This window comes from Tachypleus tridentatus, chromosome 13 (assembly GCF_004210375.1).
Source record: "Tachypleus tridentatus isolate NWPU-2018 chromosome 13, ASM421037v1, whole genome shotgun sequence".
NCBI classification, from domain to species: Eukaryota; Metazoa; Arthropoda; class Merostomata; order Xiphosura; family Limulidae; genus Tachypleus; species Tachypleus tridentatus.
This window is the reverse complement of record NC_134837.1, coordinates 194,551,055-194,577,323: the sequence shown is the minus strand read 5'-3', so window position 1 is coordinate 194,577,323 and position 26,269 is coordinate 194,551,055. Positions and strand designations below refer to the sequence as shown.

The following is a 26,269-nucleotide window of genomic DNA, read 5'->3' as shown; positions in this document are numbered from 1 at the left end:
TTTAAAAGCTGTGTATCTAGAAAGAAAAAGTGAAACCGATACAGAGTTTCGAAGCGTCCGTTTGTTTTAGATAACCGCCCAAAGTTACAGAACAAAGCAAGAGACGGAATACAAATGGATGTGGTTTACAGCAGTATAATACTGATAATACGATTTCAGTCCTGCAGTTATAACCCAGTAAAGAGTTGCTTTGAATATAAGAAAAACGATATTTTCGAATCCACTCTCCACCCGGTACCTCAAAAGGAAAGTATTATTGCTTATAAGGCTAAAAATCAGATTTCGATACACGCAGAGCATACAACACAGATAGCTTGCTATGTTGTTATGTTCTTAACAATAAACGAGCATTAGCTCACAAGTGGTTTTATTTTATTCTACGTTTAACGTGTTAAAATCCTAGGGTTTTGTACCGTTATGGCGTCTGGTACGTATGGTAAAATCATACGTGTATATAGTCCACAACACGTTAAATTTTAATTGTTTACATATTACATACGGTATATATTTTGTAAGTGATACACTTCCCCCCAACAGACGACCAAACCACAGCAATTACACGACTCTCTACGGTCGAAATACGCAGACACGCAAGCGTTGTTTATTGGTAGTTAAATGCAAAACATCACAATGGGTTGTCCGAGATCTGAGTGGCGAAAACCGGTTTTTAACGTTTTAAGTCCACAATGTTACGGTGAGTCATCAGGGGCTATACGTAAGTATACGGTGGGTAATTAAGCGCGAATCATGTTAATCCATTATATAACACAATCGAAAAGAAAAAGGGAGGAGGGGGCTTGCAGTCACAATTGATAAAATTCATATCCAAGAGAGTTTATTTGTTTTCAATTTTACATTACAGTAACTAAAGAGACGAAAAGAACTTATTCGTAGTGACGAAAAACCCACTTGAAGTGAAAATGCATCTCAGGACGGCTGGAACGTGTATTAACACTTCTTAGTAAAAGTGTTAATACCCATACTAGCCGTCTTGAGAACAAAACCTCTGCGAACGTAACGTTTTAAGCGTTTAAAAACACGGTTAAAACGCGTTTATGGTCCATCCCTTTAAATCGCGTTCAGTACGAGCACAGTGGACAATAAAAAAGTGTTAATACCCATACCAACTGTCCTAAGAACAAAACCTCTCTCAACTGTGCTTGTACTGAACGCGATTTAAGGAAATGTGCTATAAACGCGTTTTAACCGTGTTTTTCAACGCTTTAACCCTATGTCCACATTTCGTGCAGTCAACATCCAATCACATTTCAACCACACCACATTTTAATAATATCTTTGAATAAACTTAAACAAGGATGACGGAAAGATTTATATGTATATGTATATATAGCACGTGTTCGCACCTCTATGAGACAGTTTATATAAATTGTACGCTAACGACAACTAATTTAATTTGTTGTCACGTTATCCTAAATTCGTATCATAACGCACCAAGAAAAGCACAAGTGTACCAAAACGTATTATATTTCTCTCAGGGAACAACTGATGGTGGTTATTTTTCACGCATACCTACTAACATTGTCACCACGCTTCCGTAGTGCTGGAGATCATTGTCGCCACATTCAATAGTTCTAGAACGTACTCAACGTATTCAGTTGTAGCAGCCCAAGGCGTTCAAGTTTAGAAAAATGTTGCTTTATCAGCTCCACCTAGAGGTTATAATACTACAGTGACGGTACACCACAGTATTAGTTCCACTTGGTGGTTATAATACTACAGTGACGGTACACCAAATCATCAGCTCCACTTGGTGGTTAAAATACTACAGTGACGGTACACCAAATCATCAGCTCCACTTGGTGTTTAGAATACTACAGTGACGGTACACCACAGTATCAGTTCCACTTGGAGGTTAGAATACTACAGTGACGGTACACCAAATCATCAGCTCCACTTGGTGGTTAGAATACTACAGTGACGGTACACCAAATCATCAGCTCCACTTGGTGGTTATAATACTACAGTGACGGTACACCACAGCATCAGTTCCACTTGGAGGTTATAATACTACAGTGACGGTACACCACAGTATCAGTTCCACTTGGAGGTTATAATACTACAGTGACGGTACACCACAGTATCAGTTCCACTTGGAGGTTATAATACTACAGTGACGGTACACCACAGTATCAGTTCCACTTGGAGGTTATAATACTACAGTGACGGTACACCACAGTATCAGTTCCACTTGGAGGTTATAATACTACAGTGACGGTACACCAAATCATCAGCTCCACTTGGTGGTTAGAATACTACAGTGACGGTACACCAAATCATCAACTCCACTTGGTGGTTATAATACTACAGTGACGGTACACCAAATCATCAGCTCCACTTGGTGGTTATAATACTACAGTGACGGTACACCAAATCATCAACTCCACTTGGTGGTTATAATACTACAGTGACGGTACACCACAGCATCAGTTCCACTTGGAGGTTATAATACTACAGTGACGGTACGCCACAGTATCAGTTCCACTTGGAGGTTATAATACTACAGTGACGGTACACCACAGTATTAGTTCCACTTGGAGGTTATAATACTACAGTGACGGTACACCACAGTATCAGTTCCACTTGGAGGTTATAATACTACAGTGACGGTACACCAAATCATCAGCTCCACTTGGTGGTTAGAATACTACAGTGACGGTACACCACAGTATCAGTTCCACTTGGAGGTTATAATACTACAGTGACGGTACACCAAATCATCAGCTCCACTTGGTGGTTAGAATACTACAGTGACGGTACACCACAGTATCAGTTCCACTTGGAGGTTAGAATACTACAGTGACGGTACACCAAATCATCAGCTCCACTTGGTGGTTAGAATACTACAGTGACGGTACACCAAATCATCAGTTCCACTTGGTGGTTAGAATACTACAGTGACGGTACACCAAATCATCAGCTCCACTTGGTGGTTAGAATACTACAGTGACGGTACACCAAATCATCAGCTCCACTTGGTGGTTAGAATACTACAGTGACGGTACACCACAGTATCAGTTCCACTTGGAGGTTAGAATACTACAGTGACGGTACACCAAATCATCAGCTCCACTTGGTGGTTAGAATACTACAGTGACGGTACACCAAATCATCAGCTCCACTTGGTGGTTAGAATACTACAGTGACGGTACACCAAATCATCAGCTTCACTTGGTGGTTAGAATACTACAGTGACGGTACACCAAATCATCAGCTCCACTTGGTGGTTATAATACTACAGTGACGGTACACCACAGCATCAGTTCCACTTGGAGGTTATAATACTACAGTGACGGTACACCACAGTATCAGTTCCACTTGGAGGTTATAATACTACAGTGACGGTACACCACAGTATCAGTTCCACTTGGAGGTTATAATACTACAGTGACGGTACACCACAGTATCAGTTCCACTTGGAGGTTATAATACTACAGTGACGGTACACCACAGTATCAGTTCCACTTGGAGGTTATAATACTACAGTGACGGTACACCACAGTATCAGCTCCACTTGGTGGTTAGAATACTACAGTGACGGTACACCAAATCATCAGCTCCACTTGGTGGTTATAATACTACAGTGACGGTACACCAAATCATCAACTCCACTTGGTGGTTATAATACTACAGTGACGGTACACCAAATCATCAACTCCACTTGGTGGTTATAATACTACAGTGACGGTACACCAAATCATCAGCTCCACTTGGTGGTTATAATACTACAGTGACGGTACACCAAATCATCAACTCCACTTGGTGGTTATAATACTACAGTGACGGTACACCAAATCATCAGCTCCACTTGGTGGTTATAATACTACAGTGACGGTACACCAAATCATCAGTTCCACTTGGTGGTTATAATACTACAGTGACGGTACACCAAATCATCAGCTCCACTTGGTGGTTATAATACTACAGTGACGGTACACCAAATCATCAGCTCCACTTGGTGGTTATAATACTACAGTGACGGTACACCACAGCATCAGTTCCACTTGGAGGTTATAATACTACAGTGACGGTACACCAAATCATCAGTACTCAGTGACGGTACCACTTCAGGGAGGTTATAATACTACAGTGACGGTACACCACAGTATCAGTTCCACTTGGAGGTTATAATACTACAGTGACGGTACACCACAGTATCAGTTCCACTTGGAGGTTATAATACTACAGTGACGGTACACCACAGTATCAGTTCCACTTGGAGGTTATAATACTACAGTGACGGTACACCACAGTATCAGTTCCACTTGGAGGTTATAATACTACAGTGACGGTACACCAAATCATCAGCTCCACTTGGTGGTTAGAATACTACAGTGACGGTACACCAAATCATCAACTCCACTTGGTGGTTATAATACTACAGTGACGGTACACCAAATCATCAACTCCACTTGGTGGTTATAATACTACAGTGACGGTACACCAAATCATCAACTCCACTTGGTGGTTATAATACTACAGTGACGGTACACCAAATCATCAACTCCACTTGGTGGTTATAATACTACAGTGACGGTACACCAAATCATCAACTCCACTTGGTGGTTATAATACTACAGTGACGGTACACCAAATCATCAACTCCACTTGGTGGTTATAATACTACAGTGACGGTACACCAAATCATCAACTCCACTTGGTGGTTATAATACTACAGTGACGGTACACCAAATCATCAACTCCACTTGGTGGTTATAATACTACAGTGACGGTACACCACAGCATCAGTTCCACTTGGAGGTTATAATACTACAGTGACGGTACACCACAGTATCAGTTCCACTTGGAGGTTATAATACTACAGTGACGGTACACCACAGTATCAGTTCCACTTGAAGGTTATAATACTACAGTGACGGTACACCACAGTATCAGTTCCACTTGGAGGTTATAATACTACAGTGACGGTACACCAAATCATCAGCTCCACTTGGTGGTTAGAATACTACAGTGACGGTACACCAAATCATCAGCTCCACTTGGTGGTTAGAATACTACAGTGACGGTACACCAAATCATCAGCTCCACTTGGTGGTTATAATACTACAGTGACGGTACACCAAATCATCAACTCCACTTGGTGGTTATAATACTACAGTGACGGTACACCACAGTATCAGTTCCACTAAGAGGTTATAATACTACAGTGACGGTACGCCACAGTATCAGTTCCACTTGGAGGTTATAATACTACAGTGACAGTACACCACGGTATCAGTTCCACTTGGAGGTTATATCACAGTGACGCAAGAACTTATTGTATTTAAACAAAAACTTGAACTAACATTTTAGATATTATAATACAACGGACTCACTTACGTGTAATTTTTTTTATTTTTTTTTTTATTGACAACCACTCATAAAAACAAACAATGAAGTTCAAACTGAATCAATGTTCATTCATTTTGTTTGTTCCTGCAACACAAAACACAAAATTATCTTGGGGGACGAACCCAAGTCAGTATATTATATATGGTCCACTGTGTGTGTTCATATCTCAACAGAATTTTTTCCCCAAATATTACAAAAATAAAATTCGAGGTTACCATTATTACGAGGAAGGCGTTTCTTTGCTTAAAATAAATAATCTATATTTTACCGTTTTGCACACAACATTTGACTACTATTTTTGTATTTTAAACAGTCAAAATTAACTTAACTTTGGGCAGTAGAACAACAAACAAACACGTGGTTTGTTGAATTAGAGCCACGCGAACCAACCTACAGATACTTGTTATTAAACTCTTGTGTTTGAATGTTATCGGTTTTATTTTTCCACATGGCACAATCAATTGTTTTGATCAGTTTCGAATGATGCTCTTTGTTGTTCCAATGAATTGTTTTCACACTACACACACATTCAAGCTGTGCCTCGTGCATATGTACATATATATATATATGCATTTTTTTTATTACAATACAATTAATAACACCTTTTTAAGTGAGCTACACAATAACAAAGCCGCCGTCAAACCATTCGACACAAACAATGGCTCTCTGTAAAGTCAATGACTTGTCTAGCGTAACTGTTAACTTTCAAGATCACCATTGTTTGTTTCAACAATTGGTCAAACGTTATGTGTTCGCGTGTGCATAATATGCAATAATTCACTCGCCCGTTTCTCGAGGTACACTTTCAAATATTCATAGGTTGTAATATTATTAAACGTACCCGTTTTTAACGAGGGAGAGGGGTCGATGTGACTGGAAAGCAAAACAAATACGCCTGTTATACCTACATCTTTCAAATGTGACCACATAAGTTCAACTTTTAAGACATAAAGTTGCTTATATAAACATCCTCTCTCATACATGTTCTCATCGAAACCAAAACAAGATCAGTTAAATCATCATACAATAATGAAACTCTTGCTTATATGATATTGGAAAAACTATTTTATTACGTGATGTGCAACCACAACTTCGCGAAATTTTAACTTGTGTCCATGTAGATTTACAATAGGGGTCACACTCTTTCCGTTTTGCTTCTGTTCTCCGTCACAGGGACCTTATTTTTATCCATTCGAATATCCAGAAAAAAATTGGGCAGCTAAATTTGATCCGCGTAGTGCAGCGAAACGAAGGTGAAGATGTCACACGTAGATTCCACGTTTACTGAGTTACAAAGCTTCAAAAATACTTCTGTATTATCAGTGTATCAAGTACTTGCCGAGTATTCGAGTGAAAAACTATCATATGTGGTCAGAAATTGAGAAAAACTTGGAGAAATATTCTTGAAACGGTGCTGATAGCTTACCAACAAGCAGGGTACGGATATGACGTCATGAATACGTCACACGTGGATCTCACTGTTTTTCACAAATTACAGAGTTACAAAGCGATGAATAGCGACAAGGTTGCAAATCTTTCATAGCCACCATGCACTGTCATCCCTATCACAGCCAGCAAGCACCCCAAGCGAACACTGACGCCACAAGTAATTGGCTAGTTATTAATAACATTAATTAAAATAGTGGCTACTTACAACACACTGTGTAAGTGAAAAACACGACCCCCTCCAATAAAAAAAAGGTTCCTGCAAATAAATATACACTAAGCAGATAGCAAGAATTATACGCATTAAGGTCAATAATAAATATTTACTAAAATAGATGAAATTAACACAAAAATGTACGTTAAAAATGGTTAAAAAGACATGTTTATTACAAAGAAAATATTGTTCGAAAACCAAATCAGCGGAGTTCATGTCACGAGAAACTATGTAAAGAACAAAAAAAAAGTCACTATCCCTAAGTCAAGGGTCCGACCTATTTTACAACACATTACAACATACGGATTTCATGTACGTTTCCTGACAGCAGTGGTTTGTTTTTTAATTTCGCACAAAGCTACTCGAGAGCTATCTGTGCTAGCCGTCCCTAATTTAGCAGTGTAAGACTAGAGGGAAGGCAGCTAGTCATCACCGCCCACCGCCAACTCTTGTGCTACTCTTTTACCAACGAATAGTGGGATATACCATCACATTATAACGCCCCCACGGCTAATAGGGCGAGCATGTTTGGCGCGACGGGGATGCGAACCCGCGACCCTCCGATTACGAGTCGCACGCCTTAACACGCTTGGCCATGCCGGGCCAGGTAGCAGTGGTTGCAAATTCATATATTACGGAAAATTGGTCACGTTTTAGACGCTATATTCGGAGAAAGAAACAGTCAAGAAATAGGTGCATTTTACGAAATAGAATTGTTTTGCATAAAAAGACTGGATAAATGATATATTCATGAAATGGCTTGTTCAAAAAGTAAGAAATGTAAGTAACATCCACTGTAATAATAACGTCCACTATAGAGTAACATCCACTGTAGAAAGTTTGCAAAATTATGTAAATTTCATTTACTGCAGTTAACCTAACAGACGTATTCTTACTGTCTCACTCTACAGGGTGGCCCATAAGTCCCTACCCATTCATATATCTCATGTATCCAGTGTATCTGTGAGCTGTCCCTCATTCTCTTGCGCTCATGTACCCACGTACTTGTCACAATACGCTCTTCAAGTGTAAATGGGCTTCCATCGGCCATATTTCTCTAAAACAAAATAAACAACTTCATAATACATGCGCAATTGAATATAACATATTAGCTTATGGATGGGTAAGGTCTTACGGGCCACCTTGTACTTTGTTTCGCTCAAGCAAGTCTCAATACGGTTATGTGTAGCCACGAGAGTTAACACGATTATGTAACCATGAGAGTTTACGGAGGAAGGGAGCCTTACTGCGGTTATTTGATAAGAAAAGATAACTTACCTAGAAATTCAATTGTTTTACAAATATACGGTAAAGTTAAGTAGAGTGATTCAAATAACGTTAGTTATCATATACAATAAGATATAACAAAAAAAACAACAACACACACACACACAGTTGTAACCAGTGATAGTCTCTAAACCGAAAGGTGTAAACCAGTTTAAATGTTACTCCCTAGTGAAAATTAAGCCTCCACACCAATAACTTAGCGCCACCTGCATGCAATTACTTAAAGACTATAAATTACCGAAGGAAATACAAAAAATAGATATGAATAGTACGTTAAGGAACGATTCTTGTGAAATTTCGAGCGAATTTTTCAATAACTTAATATACTCGGGCCAGTTTATTTCGAAAACAACTTTATATGAAAAGCATGTTTTATTTACTCTCAGTACTATCAGAAACCTAATAACACTTGGAACTTAGTATTTCTGTAGAGACGAAATACGAGAATAAACAGACCAATTCCAGGTTTTGTTTTTCTTCAAATCACGTGTATCGACAGCGATTTGAAGTAACAGCGAAACTGCGAGCGATTATAGTTCGAGTTGATTATCGTAGGGAAGGTTTCGATTTTTTGGGATATCCCCCTAAATTAATCTATTTCAGCTTTGTTTCACATGGTTGACTTTCACTAATCTTCAAAGTACACGCATAAAAACACAAACACGGATTGAAAAGTAGAGCCAAAATAAGTTAAAATACGGATTCCTTTAGTAATAATATAGTCAGGTCAGCCAAAATGGTTAAAAATTGAGTCCTGAAGCGATTTTATGGCTAGCTTAGCCAGGAAATTGAAAAGCGTGGAAGCTATCATGGTTATGTAGCCAGTTTAGCAAAGACAGTGAAAAATGTGGTCTGTCAGAGATAATGTGGTCAGATTGGCTAGGACAGTGGAAAATATGGAATCCTGCCAAGTGAAGGCAGGTTTTCATGTTAGCGGTACCGTTCACTACGCCAAGTAAAGGTAGGTTTTCACGTTAGTGGTACCGTTCACTACACCATGTAAAGGTAGGTTTTCACGTTAACGGTACCGTTCCTTACACCATGTAAAGGTAGGTTTCCATCTGTATGTAAATATTATTACAGGGTGTACATTTTACAAATTACACCGACGTGTTTAGACTACAGTTCCAGAATAAAAGTAAAATGCTGATTAACCGTATTTATTTGACACCATGTTGAAGCCACTACTGTTCGGTATAAATACAAATTGTTTTATTTTTCTTCTTTCCAAAGAGTATAGGTAAAATTCACCTTTGAGCAATTCACTGATAGAAATGTACATGGTTTGTTTTCACGTTCCCTTTGTTCAGTTATTATGGTAAGTTCCGTGTTCTTTTCGCATTCTTCCAATATCGTAACGAGATAACAGCAATCGCAACGTTGTCATTTTCTGAAAAGGGAAGTCAAACGAACGTACGTTATTAACTCCAGAATAATACAGCCATCGTAGGCTAATACAGATGTTCAACGTTTGTAACGAAGCTAATTCCAGCTGCATTTCGGAAACGCCCCTGTAGAGAGGATTACTGCGCATGTGCCAATATCGCAGTAAGATTTTCGTTAGGTTTAAATTTACGCATTCAAAATGATATGCGATGAAACGCCATATCCGATTTTTCAACGTCGTTATTTCACAAGTTGAGTAAACATTATAATCGAAAGTTTTTGGTGCAAAAATAACTAAAAACAAATTCGAACTTTAATCTTAACTGAAGAAACCAGCTTTTTTTGGAGAATGTTTGTTTTTTTTCTTTTAGCAAAGCCTCATTGGGCTATCTGCTGTGTCCATCTAGGGGAATCGAACCCCTGATTTTAGCGTTGTAATTCTGTAAACTTTACGCTGTACCAGCAGGAAACGTTTGGGAATGATACGTAATCTTTTTTTTTAGTATTATTGATTTTTAAACCTAATTAACGTACCTTATAGTTTGTGTTTCTTATTCTTTGCTTCGAAGCGCAAAGCTGCAGAATGTGCTTACGCTCACAACACGGATCAAATCAGAAACTTTTTCGAGAATCATTTTAAGCCTCACTTAGAAGTTTCTCTCTTAATTATTTCAGCTGATTCCATTAAATTTTCTTTGATTTTGAAAAAAAAAGTAAGACTTCAACACTTTGTTAAAAAAAACACGTTATTTTAATCTAAGAGAATTCCGATAAGTAAGGTATGATTATCCTTTCCATTCGGTCCAGCATGGCCACGTGGGTTAATACGTTCGACTCGTAATCCGAGGGTCGCGAGTTCGAATCCCCGTCACACCAAACATTCTCTCCCTTTCAGTCATGGGGGCGTTATAATGTTATAATTATTCGTTGTTAAAAGAGTAGCCCAAGAGATGGCGGTGGGTGATGATGACTTGCTACCTTCCCTCTAGTCTTACATTGCTAAATTAAGGACGGCTAGCGCAGATAACCCTCGTGTAGCTTTGCGCGAAATTCAAGACAAACTAAACCCTTTCGACTTTGAACAGCGTCTAACATCCAAACGGTCAAATACTGGAAACTATTTATAATTTATTTAACAGCTTTTCTTTTGAAATTTACGGTGTTCATCAAAATTTTAATATTCTGAGCGACACAACATTCGTTGCAGTGTTTTGACCAAAATCAAAATACACAGATGTATTTAGGTTGGAGAAACGGCTATATATCACAGATAATACATATAAACGTTTTCCCAACCTAAATACATCTGAACTGAAGGTCATTAAGACTATCACAATTACTCTTAACTGATCAGATTTACATCTATATTGATAAATATACATAAATCAGCAACGTTTTCTACAAATAATATATACCACGCATGTACGCACATATTTTCCGATATCACTCAATCGCGCGAAATATATTTTATTAGACATTCAGAAGTATATTAACTAAAGTAACTTTAGTTTCAAAGATGTCTTCAAATTACGCCCACATGTGGAATAACAATTACACATGATGTTTACTTACAACCGTTTCAAGCGTTGATTTACTTGGGTACGCGTTCTGTCTTATACCGCCATCTAGTGACATTTATGGGTAAGTAAAGGAAAGCTTGATTCTCATAAAAAAAAAAAAAACGTACGCAGCCACTGTTAATTTTATACGTACGTCAAATATGAAATATTTCTAGAAAGAAAATGAACAACCAGCAAATAATTAAAATAACCTACGTTTTCCTGTTAGTTTATTAACAGGAATAGTATGCAGCAATAAATGTCGTCGACCCTTTTAGTGGAAATTCTGACGTACCGACCTGCCCGTTTTTATGTGTGCGAGTGAAGAACTAAACTGAAATGACGAAACACACTCCTTGTTTTTGAACAACACAAATTATGATGTTTTTACAAAATTCCCTATTTTAAATGGTGGGCTTTTTAGGACTTTTTTTAATGCAAATATCTGGGTACCAAGCGTTTTTCTCGTTACCATAGTAACAAGTTTAAGTAGCTATTACCTCACGTCCTGCAGATAATATCACAGCACGTATTCCTGTGCGAGCCACGCCCTCCTGCCAATCATTTCTGCCGCTGAAAGTGGGCTAATGAAGGGTTACAACGAAGGATAGGCTTGTTTGCATAAGACAAGAGAGAGGTTTGTTTCTAAAGTCAACTAAATATTCGGTCAGTTGAGACCTAAACATATTCCTTAACGAGTAACAAAAACAAATTACATATAATATACCTGCGCACACGCACAGGGAGCTTTTAAATTCCTGGAATGAAAATGGGTAAATATATTTTTAAATCGTTACTAACTGTTATAGTCGAGTCTATTATGATGTCTCATCGTATCTTGGAAAAACAACGAATGTAGAACAGTGACAAAAAGCTGCTGCTATTCTGCATGTGGTATTCACGTGCTGAAACAACTTGGCCAAACCTTTAGCATGCTTCACGTGAAACTGCCACCATCCACGAAACAATGTGGAAACCCACTAGAACCCAAAACCTTTTGTAAGCCAAGCGAGCGCTCTGTTTTCTGACTTCATGGGTTACATCCTCACTCCTCCCACCTATCTTCTGGCCTTAAGACGAAATCATGGGAAGAACATTTGTTGGGCACATTTTGTATGTCGTGGGATCGAACATGATAACCAAGCTAGTTTTTCACCATATGAAGTTAAAGATTAACCTCCCACCTAATGCTATTATGACTTTTGTTTAACTATTAAAATTACATGGTTACTACCTAATATATTAATCTATCACATAACCTTAAAAACAAAAATAAAAAAAAAACGTGAAAAGCTGTAGCCATACGCCTACCAAAAGAGTGCAAGGGAAGAAACATAACTACCATAGTTTAATTTACAGATGTATGGATACAAAGTGGGTGAAGACCGCCTAACAACGATGTGATAATAACACAAATACGGTACAATACGTTTGCAGATTGAAAATACCAATTTGCATTGAGTATTGCTAATGATTGATTAATAGGAATCAAAAAGTCAGACGCCAAAAATAAATATACATTCGTACCCAAAACAACCCTGACGAAAAAATTGTACGTCAACATGAGGTTCGAGAAAACAAAACAAAAAAAAAACAGGTGAGCCTTTCTTTTCTGAAACCACTGCTATAAGTAAATGTAGTTCAAATATACATACGAATCTTGTCCACATGTTCCTCAGTATACAACACTCAGTGAATTCAATATAAAAGTTAAAAATTGCTAATATAGCTAAAATATTATGCAACTGTTATGCTCCGTATAAAGCTAGTCACAACTTTCACAATACAGAAGTGTACCAGAGTAATTACTAAACATTTTCGTATAAGACCGTCAATTAATTATTCGTAACATTTTTATCGCACATATTTCATATATATTAACATACGATATTCACGTACGAAATTGTTCATTTTGTGAAATGGCTTCACACACTCTTTTATGGCTTTGCAAAACCTCACGTGATTGGAGTAGGCCCTGTCCCAGCAAAGACATCAACAAATAAATAATTGCCTAAATAATCATGGCTCAAGAATATACACAAACCATTTCAGTACGGTTTACAAAAGGCCTAGTATTTAACCTGTTCAGTGCTGTAGACGAGATAACTCGTCCAAGCCGATCGGTAACACAGTGCCACGGACGAGTTAATTCGTTCTCAATAATACCTAACATCAACGCTAGATGTCAGCACCATACATTCATTTGACCTACTTACAAGTTGTTTCACTTTCGATCCAAAATGGAGTCACGAAAAAGTTACAAAATGAAGAAGCATTAGAGTTGTATTGTAGCAGCTGAAATACTTCGCAGTCAACAGGTTAAAACCTAGAAACAAAACGTGACTCATATTTATAGTCAAATATAAACATTTTAGTGAAAAATAATACATTTTTTCCAAAATTAAGTAAGCAAAATCACCAGGAAAACTACGTTTAAAACAGCAAATGCAAACCTCTCACTAATTATATTAGTTTTTTTATAACTTAAAACAACAAGCTGAAACAAAAATAAGTTAAACAAAAAAAACGCTGCACTAACTGAAAAGATCCCAAGGTAAAAGCTATAATGTGTGTTATACAATGTACTCTAGGTTTTGGAGGTGACCGAGAAGGTTTGTTTGTCGTTTTGAATTTCGCGCAAAGCTGTCTAGCCATCCCTAATTTAGCAGCGTGGGATTATATGGGAGGCAGCTAGTCATCACCACCCACCGCCAACTCTTGGGCTACTCTTTTGCCAACGAATAGTGGGATTGACCGTTACGTTATAACGCCCCCACGGCTGAAAGGGCGAGCATGTTTGTTGTGACGGGGATTCGAACCTGAGAAGGACCCACACTGAGGTGGGTATACACCGTCTATCAGTATTAACCTCCATTCACCAGCCTCACAAACGAAATAAGAGGGTAGCAACAGATAGAGAACTAGAAATTATGAAAACAAGATGTGGGTGCTCAAGCCCACAACATCCCACATTCACATCACCCTTCACTACCTGCAGACAATTGTGGGAATGTGACTGCTCTCCAAGTAAGGAAGAAAAATGATTTGAAATAAAAATAAGGTACTACCGTTTGCGTGTAAGTTAGCTGAAAACTTACCTCTTGAAGTTAGCTTTCCAGCCCCCATTGTGGTAGAAAGGCACTTACTGATAACGCAGTAAACGAATAATACTAGTATGAAGCGTTACATCCAGTTATCTAAATAAACTAGCACAGTTCCCCAACCACCACCCATCTATTAAGTCTACTGTGACTATCATACTCTAAACAAGCCTTTATAAGCGCCAAGGTGTTTAATTTATTTCGGCTTGTCTTTTAAGTTATAACAAACATATATATATATATATATATATATATATATACACATAGCATAATTTTATTGGGATATTTATATCATTACAACCGCCAGGTTAATAACACCTGGCGTGGAGCTGTTTTCGAAACGTTATCTGCTCCACGTGGACACAGTTAGTGTGGTATGTTCAGTTCTGTATCATAGTCGCGTGTCTTCTACTCTACCAACCATATTTTATTTTGAAGTTTGTTCATTGTACAATCTGACTCGAGTTTTTTGATTCCAAGTTTGAACGTAAGCAGAATAATAGCGTTACTGTGTGAGGCAATTTCCTATAATACCTCACTAGTTGTCGCGACACTTGTTGCTGCAGTCTTCAAGCACCGTACTAACAAATTACCAAGCATTGAAAGTTCACGTCATTCTGTATCACGTATTACGTTGCAAAGGTGGAAGGAAATAGATATCAGCCCTCTATCGGTGATTTGAAAGTATCCACTATTCTGTATAAACACAACTAAAATCAATTTAGAAATTGGAACCATCGGGAACCACAAATAATTCCTACTCACGTTATATATTACTTTGAAATATTCATTGTTGATTAGGTTAACACACGGTTGTCCGTTAAACTGCCGCGTTTGCATATTCGGGTGGGGGCAATTTGTTCATTGGATACTGGCATTCAACTATCGGAAATACGCCTCAGAAATAGAAAAGTGACGTCGATAGCAGAGTAGGTTTAGGCGATTACTATTTATTATTACCAGATAAAAATCTGAAATCTTAATAGCTGAAGAGACAATAATTTTTACTTGGGTTCAATTTCCGAATTATTCAGTGAAAGCACTAAAAACAAGTCTTATTATAACGAAGCTAGGTCATCTCTACGATATTTACGAGACATATTACCGATCATGTTGAATTATATTCTCATTTAACAACATGTTAACATGCCAGTTATGAACACAATGTCGTGTACATACGTTAAAAATATGAGTACCGTTCCACCATTTCTGAACACTGGCGCAAAGAATCAAATTCTGGTTTCGACAAATTTGCACAGACCTCTTGGGTCGAGTAGTGTCTTGCAGATGAGACACGATAGTCCATGAACGTACCGATGATGGCTAGTGTAGGTAGCGATATGTCTAAACCCCCAAAAATGTGGCTTTCAGTTTAGTTACTCTCTGTTCTTCGGTACAAAGTGACGCAGAGTACATTTCGTATAAATCTTCATACTGTATTAACTTCCCCTTTAACGCACATATTCATCCATTATGCCCCCCCCCTTCTCCCAGTGGCGACTCAGATTAAAATCCAAAGTCTCATAACTCTTAAAGCCAGGTTTCCATACTCGTGGTTGGCACAGCGTAAATCGCCCACTATGTAGTTTTTCTGGTTAACGGTAAACAAACACTGGATTAGTGATAAAAACATATAAATCTCGTGAAGGTAGAAAATATGGCCGCTGATGCAAGGACAGTCCACATAAGTACATTGTTCGATAAAGATTATTTTTAAATATGATTATTATGACACTATTTTAATAATCACATTGATAATAAGAACTAATCCTCACTTAGATAAACCTGGGTCGTTTGCAGTGAGCGGAAGTTAAAAATAAAACATAATAGGTTTTGCTAAACTTGAAAGGCGAAATTTTTTGGTTGTATTGAAATTCATTTAAATGCTATAAAACGGTTCATGCACGAACACACACACATTACATGCGAATAACACTCGCCTACCGCTTGATCACAAACAACCGCTGTATCTGAAACCGATTTTGATCACGATAGGAAATCATCAAACTCAAGTAACTGAATGTTTTAAAAAGTAATCTCCAACCAATGAGAATCTGAGAAACAAAGATCGTGATACTACCCGGACAAGCAATGGCCTAAGCTGTTTCGAAATAGAGGGTTTCTCAACATTTCGCGTAAGCAGTTTGTTTCTTTTATACTGAAGACGTGCTGGAGAAGTAGTTACGGTGATTATCTAAAGGAAAGAAATTAGTTCTTAACACTTTGTCAACCACCATGCGGTTTCAGTAACATTGTCCGCTTAAGCATTGAATTGATGTGTTGAAATGTTTGAAAACAGAAACAAAACGTTAATTATTCAACGCAGATTTTTTGATTTTTTTTGCGTCTGTTCCACGTGGTTTAGTTGTATTTTTCTTTTCTAAGTTGGACATTACTAACACCTAAAGGGTTTCCGTTTTACCAGTATTCAGAGCTTAGAAATTTTGAAAAGATTTTCAATGAGCTTTTAGTAATTTTTGTTTATTGTGAAGGACAAAGCTATACAATGGGCTATCGAAGCTCGAATTTTAGTGTTATAAGCCCTTAGACACGCCGCTGATATACGGAGTGACGTTCAGTAAGCATTCCAATAAAACGTGTACGCCGAGCAGCCCTTTCAACAACCTAGTGGTAATGATCGTGTCGTAAGGCCAACACAGGTACAAACGCGGTATCACATAAAGGGGGCGTTACATAACCGTACACTACGCTCAGATCATAAAAAAGCAACGCGAAATAAATATTTGTTAATTTGTGAAATATGAAACTTTTTTTAACTCGCTGAATAAAATTCTAAAAATTATGTTTAGAAGCGCTGCCACTACAATGACGAACCATTCCAAGAAAAACTGTAAACGTGGCTGTTCTTCCTCTTCAAAAAAGGATTATTTTTAACCAAAATATAATTATTCATTAAGTTCTCAACATTAGGCATTAAATTAGAATAGAACAGCCACTGACTGAAAGTGTTGCAATTAAGGTTTCTTTGTTGTTGTTTTATAATAGAATACGGAAAATAATCATTCATAACAATGAGATATAAGGTACACACATCAATTAAAACACTGAATTTTACTTCGTTTCTTTGTTAGATCTTTTTTTTAACTTTTCTGGCAAAGCCATACAAGGGACACCTGCGCACACCAGGTCTCTATTTCCAACTGACGGATAGGAAATAGAACCAGGCATTAACTGTTAACTGTTGGGCGACTCTAGTTTCACCAGACAGCTGTATCTGATCGTCTTTCTTAGAGAGCATACACACAAAAATGGACCCAACGTGCGGAGTGCGTTTCTGCGGCAACGGTTCGTAATTTACCAACTGTCAGATTCACAGTCTGGACATGCCATTCACAAGGTCACAACCGGTCCATTTTACTCTGTATAAAGTGCGCTAAAATGCAAGCCACAAAACAACATATCTACAGAAGTGCAACATCAAACAAACCTGCAACTAGAGACAGACTGAAGTGTACTCTCAAATCTACAAAGCAATAAAACAGATAGAAAAAGAAAGATCATAAGATATTGATACGTTCATAAAGACGGAAAATACGGAGACGAAAAAAAAATCTTAATATAAAGCGATAAAAACCACAATCTAGCGCTTTAGAAAGCGTTCAGGTTGTTGGGGTTTTATCAAGCTAAACATACGTACAGACTGAAAAAACAAAACGTAATAGTAAAAGTCCAATTCATAGACTACAGTAAAACACTAGACTGGCATAAAAAGGTTCGGTTTGAAGTTCGAGCAAAGCTACACGAGTGCTATCTACGCTAGCCATCCCTAATTTAGCAGTGTAAGACTAGAGGGAAGGCAGCTAGACATCACCAAAAACCGCCAACTCTTGGGCTACTCATTTACTAATGAATAGTGGGTTAGATAGTCACATTATATTGCCCCCTGGCATGTGAAGGGGATTCGAACCCGCGACCCTCAGACTACGAGTCGATTGCCTTAGCCACCTGGCCATGCCGAGCCGACTGGCAAAGACCGAGATAAAAACAGCCTGTAAAGAAACTAACGATAAGGTATGGCATTTAGTTACTGGTTCTGTTGATTTAGAGAGAAATGGGAGTTAGGACATTCTTGAAGGATCACGAACGTAAAACAATAGACTGTTAACACCCTTCGATGAGACACTAGACCAACAAACAGTACAGTACAGACAAAGGATAAAACTCAAGAGTGGTTAGTTTTGTATATGTTGACGGCGACTAGAAGTCAAGACGTCAGAAAGCCCACAATTTGTCAGAAAGAAAATATACCACAATATATTTAAATTAAAGCTTTAAATTCTTTAACTGTCTGAAATAACACACACATCAGGCCAGCTTATATACAGACTGGAATATGCACTGGTAACCAAGCATACTACAAACCCATATATCACCCGAACCAGAAACGGCTAAAACACGCGAAGGTATAAATTATACCTACAAGGAAGAAACGTAAAGTCCATTGGTTAGTTTATTCGTTTTGTTGGTGATGTATTGTGATGGTGGTGATCAACAACAAAACAATGTGTGTGGAGATGATGTGCTCTTACACGAGTCCCAGTTCATACACAATGTGCCACATACATCAACCACACACACACACACATCAGTATCAAACGCATGAAAACAGCCAGATGATGTGGTTTTGCCCAATTGATGGATAAAGCAAAACTTTTAGAAATATTTTACAACAGCGTAACGCCTTCGTGTGAAAGTTGTACGAGCTTATTGGTGTTATGTTGAACAATCAGTTTGTGTATACATGAGGACAACTATAGAAAATTTTGCAGAACTGAATTTGGGCTGATTGGTTTGTTTGGTTTGAGTTTGAATTTCGCGCAAAGCTACACAAGAGCTATCTGCGCTAGCCTTCCGTAATTTAACAGTGTAAGACTAGAGGGAGGGCAGCTAGTCATCACCACCCACCGCCAACTCTTGGGCTACTCTTTTCCCAACGAATAATGGGAATGACCGCAACTTTATAACGCCCCCACAGCTGAAAATGCGAACATGTTTGGTGTGACGGGGATTCGAATCCGTGACTCTCGGATAACGGATTCGAGTGCTTTAACCACCTGAATATGCCGGGCCAACTTGGACTAAAGACGAAACTTTAGCTTCGTATAAATTAAATCTGGCAAATCTTACAAATTTTTTCGATAGTTAATTTAAAAGTGAAGGAATGCCATTTATAAAGTACAGTGGTTGTGGTCTAAACCACCATTAAATACATGGAGTTATCCCTAAATATGTTATTTGAAAATGTTCACAAATACAACACTGAGCAGAGCTTTAAAAGTTTTTTTTTTTATATTATTATTATGAGATACGAACTTTAGTGATAGAAAATATATGAACAATATTTAAATGTTTATTGGCTTCAAACCACGATAAGAAACAGTTGCGTAATCTGGTCTTCCAAAGCAGTTACATGCCTGGTACGTCTCTGATCAATCAGATTACCGATAGTGTCACACATAGAATGGCAAGTACTACGGCATATGTCTATTTCCCTCACTGGGAGTTATACGTTTGTAATTTTAGTGCCCATTCAGGTGTACAAACAAATATGCATATGCAATTAGGAAATTATCATATGGTTTTTCTAATGTACATAAAACCGACATTGTTCATCCTTAGTTCTACAAACTACCACTAGTTGATCATCTGTTCATCCATGCAATACGGGAATATTCAACTTTAAACTCTGACACGTAAGCGGGGTTACGGAGGATGCAATTGATATTGCCTAAATATGTGTATAAAACATATTCAAAAAATATAACATAGCTTCGTATACCACCATGAAGAGCCAGTGTCAGTGGAAATTAGAACAACATTTCTAAAGGGGCATGTCTCCGAACTTCCCAGTTGGCCTTGTCAGTCATCACCTTTTAACTCAAAGTAGCACTCAACACCCCCCTTTCTAAATTTCCGCCAACGCCTCTTAATCTGACATACAAGAGATTAAAGAAGATCACAAACAATGTTGAGTGTGAGTGTTTTTCTTATAGCAAAGCCACATCGGGCTGTCTGCTGATCCCACCGAGGGGAATCGAACCCCTGATCGTTGCAAATCCGTGGGCATACCGCTGTACTAGCGGGAGGCGAACAATGTTGACGCAAGCAAAGATATGAACATGTTAAATCAACGAGTTTGACCACCAAGCAAAGTTTTCTCTGTATAGTGAAACGAACGAATTATTACACACGTGGTTTGAATTTCAAGTAATACATCGAAAACGTACCTTAACCTACAAATTACAGCACACAGTCAGTATAGTTTTGCATAAACAAAAATCTACCCCCTGAAAAAGAAAACAGCGCAATATTGTAAGAGAAACAACAACGATCAAACAGTAATTTACAGTACAATTACGTTCCTATTTGGTCACGCACCTCCGAGTTGTGATAGCAAAGAACACAGATATAAAACTTTTTAAAAGCTTTCTAACTCAACGTGAACGTACACCTTTCAGTACCTTTTACTAAATTACTTGAACTGAAGCGTTCACTCATTTCTGCAGCTAGCACTAATACACAAATATCGATATTAACTCACCCAGCATCTTACTCAGGTCGGCGTTGTGCAGGTCTGGATTTTCGTCCGCCAGTCGTTTCCGTTCGGACTTTGCCCATACCATGAAAGCATTCATGGGTCGTCGAATTCGCTGTTCCTGGCATCCCTGATTTCGGCCCGACAACTTCCCAATTTGTGACTGCCGTTGTGCCTGTGGCTGATGAGCAAGCGGTAGGTCGACGGGAGAGGGCGCAGAATGGAGGGAGTCGAAATCGCACATCAGGCCGGGGACGGATGGGGGACGAACCCCACCAAACGTATTGGGGTGATTTCCTCCCATGACATCTTGCTGGGTCGCCGAGAGAGGAGACGACGCACATCCCGGAACGTCCCGTGGAGTGGCTAGGGAGTTAAAGTTCATCATAAGGCCTGTCGGATCAAATTGCGATGACCAGTGCTGACCACCAGTGTTACAGTTCGTAGAGACTAAAGGACTGTTAGGGTTAGCGTGAACCGAAGTGAGAGACAGTGGACTCGTTGAAATGGGCATTTGTCCTTCTAACATATCATCTCCGGTTCCAAAGTTGGATAACGCCGGCAAAGGGTCGGTAATTGTCCCGTAGCTCGACATGACAGATGCCGCGATTAAACGACAGCCAACATGAGCAAATATTATATCCCTAAATAGCACACGTGGACCCTAAAAAAGAACCAGAATTTCAAAGAAGTAAACAAAAAAAGTCGCAGTTTTCTTTTTTGTTTCTGTTATTTTAGGTTTCGAGAAATTCAATAAAAAAATAGAAGAATATTCAGAGTTCTTGAATAAAGATACTTTGAAGGTAAATAAAAGTAACTCGGTAAAACGTTTACGTTAATATTTACGAAACAGTCTCTTTATCGAGACCCCTCCCCCTCAAAAAAACTAAAAACGCCAGAGAAGAGTTTTTGCATCAACGGCGAGCGAGCCTCGCGTATAGTTAAAAACTTCCACCCACTGCGCTATCACCGTTTACCAAGTCCGACGCAACAGGTTGCTCGCATCTATCTAACCGTACAGCCGATGTGTTCTCGTAGTACTGTTTGTGTGCGCTGTTTCTTGCCACTGTACACCTGACGCTCGTACACAGATCACGTTTTGCTATAGAAACTGCATCACGTGCTGTAGCTGGTGGGAGGAGCCATCGCTATCCCTGTCGTGCAGTTGCGCAGTCAGGTAAACCGAACTGCGAGATGAGAAGGCACTGATAAAAGGACTTTAATTACTCTATAGACTTAGCGGGAATCTACGACAGTCCACTCTTTAACTATAATACGATACTCAAGATTAATGTTGAGATCCTTGGGTCACACTACTGGCCTGAGGGTCTATATCTTTTGATTTATTTAGCGAACACCCCTCTAACTTGCGTGACAATACTTAATATTTAGGTTTTGTTAACCACTTGTGTCACTTATTCGTTGCAGTAAAACGAAACAAAAATTACATATTTTTCACATTTTTTAATCACTCTTACTTCACAAAATAATTATGAAAAGGATATATCGTGTTTGAACCACCACGTTAACTCAACTCATGAAACAGTTTCAGCGACAGTAAACAACAAAGAAAAACTAACTTCTCCAATGGTCTGTGACTTGGTCGATTTGTCGGTGTTTGTTGCGACTTTAGGGGTCAGTTGCTATCACAACCTATACTTCCCCACTTGACCGTAAATGCTATTTTCTGTTAACATTTTAGACGAGTTACAACGCGATATCGGGGTTAAAATGCTTCATCAATTAGTGCACTCTTCAAGGCCATGTCCACGAATGTAAAACTTATGTATATATATATATATATACCATTTAGTGATGCTTTGTCACTTCCTTTAATTGTGTTGTGTGGCACTTCACATAATTCATTGACAGATCACCATTCTACAACCAGATTAACTTATTAGACGCGTATTTGAAAGAACTGCCCTTTACATGCATTTTAGATATAATCTAGGTGAAATTATAATATCTAAATGTAGGTGACCTATTTAGCAAAATAATCATGAATATCGTGTTTTTATCGTGCATTTTTAGGCAAGAAGATAACTCATGAGTTATTGCATTATGTATGCGATTATGGATGTGAAATATTTCTCAGTTACTGTGTGAAAAGAACAGAACAGTAATGACTTCTCGTTGATTTGGACGGTTTTGGTATTCACTCTGAAAATAAATAGCGTTTCTCGCAGCTCCCACTATGCGATTAGTTTCTGTATTTGTAAATACATATACGGGAGTTTACGGTGCGTGTGGATGCGGCTTATTCTGTGATAAGTATTTCATTTTATCAGCTGTTACGTCATATCGTAGTCCTCTGGTTTATTTCACTTGCGACTGCGTTTGTTTGTTTCTGTAAGATGTTTGCCTACTGCACGGTTGCGTGCGTATAGCTGTAGTTACGTATGTTGCTCAGTGATAAGTTTGTTCACTGTTATTTTGGAATTTCGCGCAAAGTTTCTCGAGGGCTACTGCGTTAACCTTCTCTAATATAGAAATAATGAACAAGAGGTAAGACGGCTTGTCAACACCATCTACCGCCAGCTCTTAGGTTATTCTTTTATCAACGAAAAGTGGGATTGACCGTTGCGTTCTAATGCCTCTTGCGGCGAAAAGGGCGAGCATAATTGGTAATGTAATTCGAACTCGCGAGCCACAGATTATGAGTCGAGCGCCCATGACCATTTCAAACCCTCTCTGTACTAAGTTGAAGCACTTGTAATTCTAAAATTCAGTTTCAATAACAGTGGTGACCATAGCATAGATAACCCTTTGTAGAGTTTTGTATGCTGCTAACAAAAAAAAACAGAAATAAAAACAAATATTTTTTAGCAATTTCAACTTGTATTATTCAAAACCCAATGACGCCAGTTTGTCCTGCATTCTCCGTTCATTGTCAAATATACTAAATATCTTCATTGATACATTTACTTCAAACTTTAATTTATTTTACTTGCCCACAAACTTAATGGTTATATTTATTATTTCCGATCCTTACACGTAATGTGGTCCTGCATAGTCCGTTGACGTGAACTGTTGTACTCAGTTCCTAAAAATCCTGTTAAAAATTATTTGATCATCTTAGTAATTTCTCTTTATGACAACAGATGGCCGATTGAAGGCTAATTCAGGTGTCGTGAAATATGCTCAGCAAATTCCTACCGAGAATCACGAAAAATAAAATAATTTGTTCTTCCTAAGAGCCATCTAGCGAGAATAAAATCAGGTGAAAACTTAAATGGTTTGAACAATAGCGAACAAGATGTGAAACGGTATATATAATGTTAACCGTGGTGACCTGTTAGCTCTAAAACATGCGAATTAACAGCGAGAAACAGAGAGTGGGTAAAAACATTACATTTTTGGCAGTAACATGGGATAAAATAGTATTGTGAAGCGTTATGATCAAAATTTACAAACGATAGTTGGTCAGTTACAGTTTTCCAACAATATAGATACTCTTGTTTCTACATGATATGTTATCAACAGTGTGGGCCCGGCATGGCGTAATCCGAGGGTCGCGGGTTCGCGTCGCGCTAAACATGCTTACAGTTAATTGACGGTCAATCCCACTATTCGTTGGTATAGAGTTGGCGGTGGGTGGTGATGACTAGCTGCCTTGTCTTACACTGCTAAATTAGGGACGGCTAGCACAGATAGCCCTCGAGTAGCTTTGTGCGAAATTCCAAAACAAACAAACAATCAACAGTGTGTTTAATATTGTTAATAAATGGTGCATTATTAATAATATAATAATTATTATATTAATATATTAATAATAATAATTATTAACAATATACGTAATAAAGTTCGTTAATGTTAGGCTTACATCTATATTATATGTATGTGATGTTTGTCGATCATAAGTCAACAACAATGTATGGAATGTTAATTGTGAATAATAAGTTAGGATAAATGTGATTAAATATTAATAGTCGTAAAATATCTCTTTTGTACAAAATGATAAAATGAATTAGTCGCATTAATACAGTGTTAGAATTTAAATATTGTGATTCATTCTGTAAGTATTTTCTAATCAATGGAATATGATTATATTTGTAGATAAAATCGTAAACACTATACAAAATTATTCCAAAAGTTTTCAGCACCGTAAGGTTTGAACAAAGAAAGTAAATTTAAAATCTCAAAAACAAATGAGGCCCGGCATGACAAGATGGTTAAGGCGCTCGACTCGTAATCCGAGGGTCGCAGGTTCAAAGCCTGGTCACACCAAACATGCCCGCCCTTTTAGCCATGGAGGCCTTATAAAGTGACGGTCAATCCCACTATTTGTTAGCAAAAAAGTAGTCCAAGAGTTGGCAGTGGGTGGTGATGTCTAGCTGTCTTCCCTCTGGTCTTACACTGCTAACTTAGGGACGACTAGCGCAGATAGCCCTCGTGTAGCTTTGGGAGGAATTCTACCCAAAACCAACCAAACCAATCTTTACTCCTATATTACCTAATAGATGCTTGCTTGAATCAGTTAATGAGCGATATACATTGAAAAGGCCAGGTGGTTAAGGCACTCGACTTGTAATCCGAGAGTCGCGAGTTCGAACCCACGTCACATCAAACCTGCTCGCCCTTTCAGCCGTGGGGGCATTATAAAGTAACGGTCAATCCCATTATTTGTTGGTAAAGAGTGGCCCAAAAGTTGGCGGTGAGTAGTGATGACTAGCTGCCTTCCCTCCAGTCTTACGCTACTTAATTAGAGACAGCTAGCGCAGATAGCTCTCGTGTAGCTTTGCGCGAAATTCAAAACAAACCAAACCAAAAACAAGTGGAGTCAATCGAGTTAATGACACCATGTGTAAACTCTTGTTCAAAGCTATAAAACATCCTTCTTTTTTAAACCTTAATTTGTGAGGTAGGCATTAAAGAAGACTTTCCGACGCTAAATGGTATTTCGCGATTATAAATATACGCAATAGCTATAATTTTAGCATTTCGAAGAAAGGCATAACTATTGTAAAATGGGGCGCGATGTTATTCCAGATCTGTAGCAAGGCGACTCCATGGATCTGTGTGATCGAAAAGTTATATTTTTCCCGAGATCTTCCTTTCTACAACGTCCACTATGTGCTAATCGCAATTTTTCGGCAACGAATCGCGAACCATAAATCATCAGTTTCAAACTATGGACACTTTTCTCCTCGGTCACGCATAGCCTACAACTGGCCTTGTATAGTTTTTGTGGTTTGTTTTGAATTTCGCGCAAAGCTACACCAGAGATATATGCGGTAGCCGTCCTTAATTTAGCAATGTAAGACTAAAGGGAAGGCAGCTAGTCATCACCACCCACCGCCAACCATTGAACTACTCTTTTACAACGAATTGTGGGATTGACCGTCAC

General features: G+C 38.3%; 1 protein-coding gene across 1 annotated transcript in view; it reads right to left on the bottom strand.

Moving 5' to 3' along the window:
- LOC143237564 (uncharacterized) overlaps nt 1–21,989 on the bottom strand; it is a 67,808-nt gene extending 45,819 nt beyond the window's left edge. Inside the window, exon 1 of the mRNA XM_076476966.1 lies at nt 20,926–21,989. Within this exon, the coding sequence (XP_076333081.1) occupies nt 20,926–21,514 (589 nt within the window). The 5' untranslated portion in view covers nt 21,515–21,989. The remainder of the gene's footprint in view (nt 1–20,925) is intronic.
- Nucleotides 21,990–26,269: the final 4,280 nt, after the last annotated feature.